Below are 12,256 nucleotides of genomic sequence, written 5' to 3' on the forward strand. Positions count from 1 at the left end.
GATAATAGTTTATGACAATTGTCCTTGAAATCTATGAAGCTGTACTATTCCAACAAATTCACGGAAGATAAGTTACGCAGATATTCTCAGTGTTCCTCAGTACTTTTCTAGGAAAACTAGGAAAAGAAGTTGGCAGGCGCACACAATAAGAAGAAGTAGTTATTAAGGCTGATAAAAATTTCTTGTGAAGAAAATATTCCTACCAAAAAGTGCAGTTTTGTTGAAACTGAATTTTTTGTGGGGGGAAATGTCTTTCCAACAAAAATTAGATTTTGCTACATGAAATCTCCAATGACAAATCAATATTTTGAAATGAAACTCATTTTTTCATTTTATTTCAACTTACACAGTTGTGTCATTTCAACTTTTTGATTGATAAAAAACCATAACAAAACAACATTTTATTTCAAAATGGTGACTTGAAATGACAGTTTTAATTTTGGACTTAAAATGTTTCATTCTGGGTTTCTGAAACTCAAAAACTTGAAACAAAATAACATTTTAAGTTCTATTCTATATAGGTTTTCATACTGTGCTCATCACCATAGTATCTGAGTGCCTTCCAGTATTGCATTAAGCAATGTGACTACACATCTGTCACATGCTGTTTGTTCTCTCATTTTATCCCCAGAGGGAGAAGTGCATGGTGTGTCTTGTTTGGTAGGTGGTGGTTGTTAAAGAAATGTACCTGTTGATTTGTATTCATATTAGAGAAGGCAAGATCAAAGAAATTCTTCTTGCACTTGGAGCAGAAAGTGGTGAGGTTTCCATACTGTTTGTGGAGGGTCCTCTGTTTGTGGGGGAGTTCATTTCACTGTCTCGGATCACCCCGGAGAAAGTTGTATCTCCTGCACAGACAAGCTTTGCTCTTATTGTGGAGAGTTCCATTGTCACATAGGAGTGAAGTTGTCTAAATGAAATGAAAAATATTGTTTCATTTTGAAATGTTGATTTGAAACAAAAAAAAAACACTTTTAATCAGTTGAAACATTTCTATATAGAAAACAGAATTTTTTTTTACTAAAACATTTCAGATGAAGGTTTTTTTTTGTCATTCAAAATTGCTTACAGGAAAAATTTCTGTTTTCTGACTAGTTCTAATAGCGAGAGTGTTCATCACAAAATTACATGTAATTATATGGCTATTACTTCCTTTTTGATTAGATGATTTGAAGTTTTCTGGCAGCTGACTCTGTGGTAGATGGGACAATTCAATACCTTTGGACTCAAATTTCTACAAGGTCTTTCAGTAACTAATTTTTCATGTTACAAATTATCCTGATGAAGGATGGACTAGTAGTTGGAGCACTAGCCCGGGCTTTGGGAAGTCCAGGTTCAATTCCCTGCTTCCCCACAGACTTTGTGATACATTGGGCAGGTCACTTAGCTTTTCTATGCTTCATCCTCTGATCTGTGAAGATGGGAATAATTGCACTTCCCTACCTCAGAGGGGTGATGTGAAGCTAAATACATTAAAGCTTGTGAGGTGCTCAGATACTTTGGTGATGGGGCCCATATTAGTATCTTAGAAAGATGCATACACTCTTTGTGCTTTTCTCTCTGATGTTCCATTTCAAAATCTATTTATGGAATCCTCTTACTCAGCAGTAGATTTAAATTAATACTTTAGTTTTCAGCTGCCTGTGGAATCTATACTACTGTAAGTGCTTTCTCATTTTGTTTAAAGTGCTACAGGGAGCAAAATAAACTGCAACATCAGTATTCTATGATGTAGTCTTTCTCCAACCTCATGTGTTCCCATAGGAATTCCTGTGTAACCCCTTAGATATTGAAAGGCAGTTTAACATTAGTTACTGTGTTTCAGGAAATCCTGGTCTTTGTCCCTTCTTTGAGTTCTAAAATCTTTGTTCTGTGATGATTCAGCCTCTGGACCTAATTGAGAAGTACTGCTCGGAGCAGGGAATCCCATTCCCCAGAATCGAGATGAGTGAGGAAGACAGGAAAAATCCAAAGGAGTGCTATCTGTTTGAAGATGCTGAGAGTCCAAGAGCTCCTTTAGTGCTTTTTTTCCCATTAGTAAATGACACCTTCAAAAAATACAAAGCTCCTGGTAAGTTATCAGCAGACAGTAACGTTATCTCCTTGATCAGCCTGTCCTGCTCATTTCATATCTGATGACTCTCTGCTGGCTGTATCCTCCTTTCTCATTTCAATACGATCAACCTTTCCACAGACAAGAAATACCATTTTCACTCTGAGTTAATGCCACTCAACCATCCATCATTATAAGGCACAGTGCTCATTTTAGCCACACAATTATTTTGATCTCTCACACACGGTGTTGTCTTGCTGTGTATAAATGTAAATTAACTGAATCAAAAATGCAGATCCTTAAAATGGAGGCTATGAGAAACACTATATTGTTGAAGCAAAGCCCAGCCACCACTACAAGCTTCATTGACATCAACGGGGGTTTTTTTTACACACATTTAAAGGCCTGTGTCACACACTTGGGTCTTGAGGGGTTGAGAACTTTTCTTTCAGCATTGTTGATAAATTGTAGTCAGTTGCTTGACCACTCTCTGGTTTGTTATGAGATATACTCAAGAGATGAAATAACCAATGTCAGTCAGGTTTATTGCTATAACTCAATAATAATAATATAGTACAGGAAATAGGTTCTATGTGATACCACTCTCAGAGAAGCCATCTTGTGCAATAGTGTTACATTCACCTTATGCAGAAGGTGTGCTCTCAAAGTTACACCCCATGAGCCGTATTTTTATACCCTGACGGTTTACAAGTAAAAGATACTATGTACATCATCTGGAACTAGATTTAACCAATCAGCTTTCTACCTTGTTTTTCTGGTACTATGATGTACCCCTTCTCTCCTTGTTCTGAACACCTGCATTTCAGGCATGAAGGCACCTCCTAGGTTTGTATTAGGGTAGCCGAATCATATGTCTTCTCTTTCCTTTGAGACATTCCAGTACAGGCCTGTGAGACTAACTCCCTTTCTGTTGCTATGGTAAAGCACTCATCTGTCCTGATCTTGACAGCTTTCTTAATTGCTCAAGCCAAAACTTACTTCAGGGGATGCAACGTGTTATGAGATACTTAGCATAAGTGAGCAGCATTATATAAAAATTATAGGCCAATTTAGGCCATATAACTGCTATAATATTTGTGCTTAATGCTATTTGTGCTGAACACTTACTAATACCTATTATTAATAGATGTATATATGCTAGCCAGCATACATTAGTCAACAGTATCAACAATCATCTCACCGAATGGGTCATCATTTTTCCTTCAGTATGGCCAGCCAGTGTTGGCTGGGTCATTGATTCACAGATTATAATTCATTTTTGAGTGGCCACCTGTCTTTTACATTCTCTCCTGCTCTCAGTATTCCATTTTGTTTTTGCTCACTACCATTGAGACATCTTCTTTTCTAGATTGGGGAAGCAGATATGCAGATCATGTAGGTCTCCTGTAAATGACACTCATAGGGCTGACCTGTAGTAAGTGTTGTTACAACGGGTTCTTCCCTATCCTGACCCTATCAGCAATACGGTTTTCGTCAGTTCTGGAGAGTGGTGATGTAGACATTGAAAAACTTGATTTTGCTAGAGATACTTGCACATCCCTATGGCAATTAACTTTGCAAACTATCTCGCTAGAGAGAAATCTCCCTCCCTGGCCAATTATCGCCTTGTTAATTGATATAAGCTCCAAACTGCAATAATGTTTCACTGGTAAAACTTGCAACATTTTTTTCTTAGGTGTGGAACGCAGCCCCACAGAGATGGAGGAGGGGAAAGTTGATGTCTCGAGTCCCCTTTCCCCATATACTACAAAGGAGCTCTCATTCAGTGAAGAGAATTTTGACAATCTGGTGAAAATGACTGACTACAATATCCTGAATAACGAGAACTTGATTGTTCAGGCCTTGCGCACAGCAGTGGAACGGAGGAAACAGCAAGCTCCCAAATACTACAAGGGAGCTCTCATTCAATGAAGAGAATTTTGACATTCTGGTGAAAATGATTGACTACAATATCCTGAATAATGAAAACTTGATTATTCGGGCCTTGCGCACAGTAGTGGACTGGAGGAAACCACAAATAAAATAGTCACTATCCAATAGACTTAATCTCCTGGGATTATATTTCTTGTGTCTTCTACTATGTAGAGAGACCAAAGCCTTCTGATGGCTTGCTAATGTTATCTATCTAGTAGTAGCCTCATTGTGATGCCTCAGTGGACTCCAGTTCATTCCATTTAAGTGACAGTTCAAATAAACAGAATTTGCTAAATCATGTCATGACCAAGACTTTACAGCTGGTTCAATTGCAACCAAATTTCACACCATCAAGGTTAAATTTTAGGTTTTCTTACCTTATCAGTTTATCCACAGAGATACATTCATTTAAAGTTCAAGAAGTGCACTTCACCGTGTTAATAAAATACATAACCCATTAAAAAGTATTTTAACATGCTCACACAAAAATACAACAGTATCTAAATCATCCTTTTAAAAAGTCAGTAATTCTGCTTTGTTTTCTGTCAGAAATGCTGCGTTGCTTTGTGAATTGGAGTCTTTATAGCACATAGCGAATCCATTTTTCTGGCACTGTTTCATTGTCGTGGACACACAGGAGAAGAGTCTGTCATCATTGATCTGATTATTTGTCTCTTGTCTCTGTTTTTTTCAGTTGGCTCTCTCTGCTGCACTTAGCACTTCAGTTTGAATACTCTTTGGCGTTCTTTAAATAAAATCTGTAAAATTGTCACTGTCCATAAACAACACCACTGGGTTCAGTAATTTTTGTTTCAACTCATTTTCACTGCCACACAAATTATTAAATAACACATTATTAAAGAAAAGGAGTACTTGTGGCACTTTAGAGACTAACAAATTTATTTGAGCATAAGCTTTCATGAGCTACAGCTCACTTCATCGGATGCCTCCATCTGTTTGCATTTGGAAAGGAAGATGTCTGTCTGTATCTGTACGAGTTTTTTCATGAAGTTGATAGATTTCCACTCCATACTGCTAAATTCAGTGCCTTGCATAATGACAGGTTTCAGAGTAGCAGCCGTGTTAGTCTGTATTCACAAAAAGAAAAGGAGTACTTGTGGCACCTTAGATGAAGTGAGCTGTAGCTCACGAAAGTTTATGCTCAAATAAATTTGTTAGTCTCTAAGGTGCCGCAAGTCCTCCTTTTCTTTTTGCGAATACAGACTGACACGGCTGCTACTCTGAAATCTGACATTATTAAAGGAGTACTTCAAGGTGTATCTTTTCAAAGGGTGCCATGCATAAGGCAGCATGCAGATTGTTAGGAATGTCCAACTTTGATAGTGATTTTCAAGATACGTTGTTTGTGTGACCAAATGTTGACTAGAAATATGTGGGTCCCAAGTGTTCAACTTGCCCAGCCATCAGGTAGAAACACCTTTCTTTCCCTTCCCCAAGTGGCCTAAAATACCCCTCCCCACCAGTCTAACCTCTTTTGGAGCTGGATGGCCCCTCAACTTCTTCCTGATATTCAGGAGGTGGTAAGTAGCCACAACCCTTGATATAAATGGTCTTCTAGGGGGCTGCTCTGGGTGGTTCCTCTCCCTCACCTATCCTAGAAACATTTTGTGGGTTGACAGTTGCTTGTGACAACCTTTCCACAATCCTGCAGCGGCTAGATCATGAATTATTCCTGCAGCCAGTGCTAGCACTAGAAAACAGGGCTGAGGTGCCCATAAGGCCTTGCCGGAGCCTCTAAGGAAACCAGAGGAATTTTCTAGCTGCAGCTAACGGGCTCATACTCTTGCTATATATTTCCAACCCAGAGCCAGTGTGTCAGAACTGACAGTGAGAATGGGAGTGTGTTTTGCTCATGCTCAGGCAGGATGGACAGGTTACTTCTAGCTCACCCAGAAGATTTTTCTGGATATGGCAAAAAACAAGTCTGTTAGCTCAGAGAAACAGTGTTAGGGGGGCAGTCAATTGGAACTACTTGAATATTGGATGAGGAGAAGTGGGCCATAATATTTACATATTGTAGTGGTTATGCAGTAGGTATGGATTTGAAAGGGTATGATGTAATCCTGTTTTTTTTGTGTTCTGCGCCTTTAAAAGTAGGGGAATCTCCCTGCCTGCGACAGGGATGGTTGAGAGACAGCCATAATTGTGTGTTTCAGGTCAGACTTGGTACATAACAGAGTCAGCAACAGTTGCTCACTCTCCCATGGAAATCTATATATGTACTTTTGTTGTTTGTTTCTTAATTGGAAATAAAACACATTCAGACTGAAGGTACATGTTTTACTCTTTGCATATGGGGGAATACAGACTGCAGAAAGATTCAGGTTGAAGTTATTTCAATGGCATAGGCAGAATGCTCTTCATTTATTATTATATAATTTTGCCAGCTACCTTTCAATACTTAAAAAGAAAAGGAGTACTTGTGGCACCTTAGAGACTAACCAATTTATTTGAGCATAAGCTTTCGTGCATCATGCATCCGATGAAGTGAGCTGTAGCTCACGAAAGCTTATGCTCAAATAAATTGGTTAGTCTCTAAGGTGCCACAAGTCCTCCTTTTCTTTTTGCGAATACAGACTAACACGGCTGTTACTCTGAAACCTTTCAATACTTAGTTACATCTATGAATAGAGATTTGAAAGATTAGCACCGTTTCTAATTTAGAGAGCAGATGAATAAGAGAATGCATCATAGAGGAATATAAATTAATAAATGGTACAATATAGAGATCAGTTGGGTACTCCTATTTATCCTTTTCATAACACCAGAGCAAGGGGAACCTTGCAAAACTCACAAATAACCTGTGGTGCCCATTCCCACAGATGTTGTTGAGACAAAATGCTTATTATGAGTTAGAAAGGGATTGGACATTTATGTGAATACTAAGAATGTCATCCATTGTTATACTAGATAGGATAAACATATGTGGATAGCAATCCTCATGCTTCAGGGCACAAGCCAATATCTCACTGCCTGGAATTAGGAAGGATCTTCTCCCACAAGCGTATTATTGCAAAATTGTACTATATGGGGGTTTTACACAGGGAAAATTTTTCTACAATATTTTTTGTCTGAATTTGTTGATTCAGCAAAATTGAATCATTTTGTGGAGAAGATTCAATTTGGCTGAATTTCCAATGGGTCTATTGGAAACCTGACCGTTTTCCTAGATGCTTACCTGTCAAGCTCCTTGGGAGCTTGGACCACCAGGGTCCAGGACTTTGTGGCAGCTCAGCTCTCCATTCAGACTGCCTCGGGGTCATGAATCCCAGTGCTTGCAGGGTCTATGGCCCTAGGATAGTCCACCAGGAGACTGCCACAGACAGGGCAACCTTAGTGCTTCCAGTGTGACTCTGGGGCAGCCCCACAGGAGGACAGCCCTGGGGCTGTATTCTCTTTTGTGGAGAATGATTAAGTTTTTGGTTTTCATTCAGAATGAATCCAAATTTTGAAATATCAACTCTTCCACAAAACAGAACCTCTTTCCTCACCCAGTTCAATTTTACAATGCCCCCATAAACTTCAGGTACTGGCCACTGTTGAAAATAGAATCCAGTGTGGCATTTCCTATAGTGCTGTGTTCCCTTGTGAAAGGGTGAAGATTTCACTTCTGGAAGAAAGAATCTCGGTACCATTCAGTCCCTGCTGCCTCTGAGGGGACTCCGTCAAGACAAAGTTGCTGTTGGGGAATGTTGTATCCGCCACAGCTTTCAGAATTCATCCTTGTACCAGCGTGAGGGCAAGCACATGGACACAGGAGCTATTCAGGAGCTGCTGAGGGCTAGCTTCAGGACTGCTTCAGTTTGGACCCTGGTTCCAATAGCCACTCTGGTGGCAAACAATTGTAGTTCATGTGCAGAGGGCAGGGGGACTACCATTTCCTTCCCCTTGGCAGTGAGGGCTCTGCTGCTGAGGCAGAGAGCAGTGATTCCAGATGGAGTGCATGGGAGGGTGAAGCTGTCAGAAGCAAAACTCAAGGAAGAGCTCTGGTGGCTGGCGGCCTACAAGGTTGGCAGTTGGGAATGAAGGTGGGAAGAATCATGATTTTTTCAGAAAATTCACTGAGACAAACTTAAAGGCAAAAGGAGACAAAAATCAAAGATGTAGAAGAGCTTGTAACATTCACCAGACCTCTTGTGGAAGTTCTAATACATTTAGAGACCCCCCCTCCATAAGATTATACTAAATTGGTGTGCAAAAAGTTCACAGTCCTGTCTGCTAGCCTTGATGAAGTTTAGTATGTAGAATAAGTCTGACATTTTTGGATTTATTTAATTTTGAGTTATGAGTGGACCATTCCTCCTCCCAGAACAAAAGATAACACAACCCCAACCAGTCCAATTTTCCAAAAGTGCTTAATAAATGTGGTAATTTTCTGATTAGGAAGTTTTCGAGTTGCTGCTTAGAGTGGCTTTTTGTGTTTATATCCTTATGCTACATGGTGTCAGGAATGAGTGAATCCCTTTCTCTAAAGGAATATAGGAAAGAAAAGAGACCCCTCCACCCAGACGAGCAGAATGGTGAGTGAGTGGGGAAAGCGGAAAATAATAATAATAATATGTAATACAAGGACAAACAACTCCTGTACTAGGATTGCCAGCAATACAAGGACTATACCTAGCAGAGAAACTGGAAAGCATTAATGGCAAAAAACAAAAGAAACAAAAAACAACCCTGTCATAAATATAAAGGGAAGGGTAATCACCTTTAAAATCCCTCCTGGCCAGAGGAAAAATCCTTTCACCTGTCAAGGGTTAAGAAGTTAAAGGTAACCTCGCTGGCACCTGACCAAAATGACCAATGAGGAGACAAGATACTTTCAAAAAGCTTTCAAAAGCTGGGAGGAGGGAGAAAAACAAAGGATCTGTGTCTGTCTGTGTCTGTGTCTGCCGGGAACAGAACAGGAATGGAGTCTTAGAACTTAGTAAGTAATCTAGCTAGGTATGTGTTAGATTATGATTTCTTTAAATGGCTGAGAAAATAGCTGTGCTGAATAGAATGAATATTCCTGTCTGTGTGTCTTTTTTGTAACTTAAGGTTTTGCCTAGAGGAATTCTCTATGTTTTGAATCTAATTACCCTGTAAGGTATTTACCATCTTGATTTTACAGAGGTGATTCTTTTTTACTTCTATTAAAAGTCTTCTTGTAAGAAAACTGAATGCTTTTTCATTGTTCTAAGATTCAAGGGTTTGGGTCTGTGGTCACAATTTGGGTCTGCAAATTGGTGAGGATTTTTACCAAACCTTCCCCAGGAAGTGGGATGCAAGGGTTGGGAGGATTTTGGGGGGAAAGACATTTCCAAACTACGTTTTCTCAGGAACCCAGATGAAGTTTGGTGGTGGCTGTGGAAGTCCAAGGGCAAAGGGTAAAATAGTTTGTACCTTGGGGAAGTTTTAACCTAAGCTGGTAAAAGTAAGCTTAGGAGGTTTTCATGCAGGTCCCCACATCTGTACCCTAGAGTTCAGAGTGGGGAAAGAACCTTGACAAATCCAAAACCCACATCCAACAACAACACAAGTTGTACTGAAGTTGTAGCCAGACCTTTTCACAGGCCTCAGAAAGCCACCAGGAGAGTACAAAATAAAACTGGTTCCATCATTGACTCCCTTTGCTCTCACAGCCCATGCCACATCCCTATATCTTTGCTCGGGAAAGTCAAAGAAAAACTAAAGAGAATGGAAGATATGGGGATTATTTCCCAGATAGGAGACTGGTGTGCAGGGATGGTTGTAATATGAAAGCACAATGGCAAAATCCAAATGTGGATCTTGCACAACTTAATAAAAGCATGTACAGAGAAAGACATGCTTCCTACAGTTGACCAGACATTAACTCAGTTATCAGAAGCCAAAATCTTCTCAAAGTTAGATGCTATAGCATGCTTCTGGCAAATTCCCCTGGCAAAAGAATCAATACCATTAACTACATTCAACACCCCGTTTGGAAGGTACTGTTTTAATCATCTTCCATTTGGCATGTCTTCAGCACCAGAACATTTCCAAAAGAGAATCACTCAGATCATGTCAGGTTTGCCTGGCATCCTTTGCTGTGTAGATGATGTGTTGGTATATAGGAGAGAGAAAAATGATTACATGCAGTTTTGACATGCGTCCAACAAGCTGGCCTCACTCTGAATGAGAAATGTGAATTTGGAAAGGAGCAGATAAAATTTGTCAGACACATAATTAGCAAACAGGTACTTCAGCTGGATTCAGGCATACTGAACCCAAAAATGTTTCTAGGCATGACAAATCATTTTGCAAGATTCTTTCCAAGAAATCTTAAGATATTTCTTTAATGGTCACAATATGTGGATCTGGGCTAGCCCACAACAAAACACATTTAATAACATAAAAGAACTACTGACATCGCCATCTATTTTGGGACAATATTTGGTAAACTATTCAACAATGATAGCAGTGGATGTATTTTTACATGGTTCAGGAGCAGTACTCACACAAAAGCAGATCTGTTGCGTTCATATGGAGAAGCCTCACAGAAACCAGGCAGCTATATTCTTGAGTGGAAAAGAAAGTTGTAGCAGTCACTTGCACCTGTGAATGGTTCACTGCATGTCTGTCTGACTGGAATTTTAATATAGGAACAAGCCCTTAGTGGCATTATTGGATTCAAAAGCTGGATGATCTTCCACCTAGGATTCAAAGATTTCAACTGCATCTGATGAAATGTCCTTAAACATTGAGTGTACTAGGGAGAGCACTCAAAGCAGCAGACACTCCATCTAGACCCCCCAATAGTTCAGCCACGAATGGAAGAAAAAAAGGCTTTAGAGAAAGATGTCTGTCTATGTTTACTTTGTTGTTGCAGCAATTCCAGCATGAATTGACAGCTGACTTCAGCACATTAGAAATGAGCAACTAAAGGATGACACTTGACAGAAACTGACTCAACTCTGCCAAAGAGGGTGGGGTTGAAGGAGTCAACTTCCAAGAAACCTATTGGTAGGACCAAAATGACATTCAAATGAGTGATGGCCTGCTTCTGAAAGGACTGCACATTCTTAGCAGTGTAAAACCACAGATTTGTTTTTCTGGAAAAGACACACATACATTATTGTAGTTAGTTACTGCTCCAGATGTATTGAATTGGCTTTACTTACACAGACTTAATCAGCACAAGTCATACAGAAACTAAATAAAATATGTGCAAGACATGGAGTTCCTGTAGTTATATCTGATAATGAACCTCAATTTACCTCTGAAATATTCCTAGCATTTTCATAGGACTTTGATTTTGAACATTGTACTAGTAGACCACATTACCTACAGAGCAACAGGGAGGCGGAGAGAGCAGTGAAAACTTTAAAAAGACTTCTACAAAAATCAGTGGACCCCGATAAAGTACCCCTGGCATATCCGTCAATTCTGCTTGTGTCCAGACCATGTCCAGCAGAATTCTGACAGGAAGATGACTAAGGACACTTTGATATGTGATGCCAATACAGCTTAAACCTAAATGGCCTGATCTGAAGGAATTTTGAAAACAGGATACTGAAATAAAAATCCTGCCACAACAAAACTTTAGTGTTCCCCACAGAACAAAAGCACTACCTGAACTGAGACCAGGGAACAAAGTTTGGCTCAAGAGCTCCCAGACATTTGGAACTGTTCAGAAGTTGGTGGAAACTCCCAGATCTTACCTAGTGGAGATTCCAAGAGGATTTCTTTGGAGGAATTGGGTTCATCTTCAATATTTTCCAAACACAATGAAGAGAGGATCTGGGACCTGCAGGTACTCTATCAGGAAGCGAGCCCCCTCTGTGGGGAACTCCATGCACAAACTCAAGAGAAGTGATAACATGGTGTGGAAGACAGATCAGATTCCCCTCAAAGACTTGGTCTTTAGAATGCTGTTCAAGACTATTTAAATGCAATTGATAAAGGGACATAGTAGTGTAAATAATGTTAAAGAATTTGAAGTTTATTTTGAATTGTTGTGTGTATATCCATTGGTGTACAATTAAGCTTTAATCTTTTAATATAAAGAAAGGGAGGTGTGGAGTGGTTATAGAGTTCCGAGTCCTTCGCAATTACCAGAGAAGAGACAGATGTGTTGCAGTGAGGAGCTTAATAAAAATAGGAACGTCTTAGTTAGGAAGTGCTCTAGTTCTTGCTTACAGCATGGGTTTTTGTGTTTCTGTCCTCACACTACATACTGGACCCAGGACAGACCCCTGTAGAACCCTGCCAGATAAGCCCTCCCAGTTTGAAAGAGAACCATTGATA

At 39.7% G+C, this 12,256-nt stretch overlaps 1 protein-coding gene across 1 annotated transcript in view; it reads left to right on the plus strand.

The window, feature by feature from the left end:
* LOC141989760 (cytosolic phospholipase A2 epsilon-like) overlaps nt 1-3,985 on the plus strand; it is a 79,263-nt gene extending 75,278 nt beyond the window's left edge. The window contains exons 22-23 of the mRNA XM_074956682.1: nt 1,885-2,071; nt 3,750-3,985. Coding sequence (XP_074812783.1) covers nt 1,885-2,071; nt 3,750-3,985 — 423 coding nt within the window. The remainder of the gene's footprint in view (nt 1-1,884; nt 2,072-3,749) is intronic.
* The last annotated feature ends 8,271 nt before the right edge of the window (nt 3,986-12,256 follow it).

The sequence above is a fragment of the Natator depressus genome, chromosome 6, assembly GCF_965152275.1.
Source record: "Natator depressus isolate rNatDep1 chromosome 6, rNatDep2.hap1, whole genome shotgun sequence".
Taxonomy (NCBI): domain Eukaryota; kingdom Metazoa; phylum Chordata; order Testudines; family Cheloniidae; genus Natator; species Natator depressus.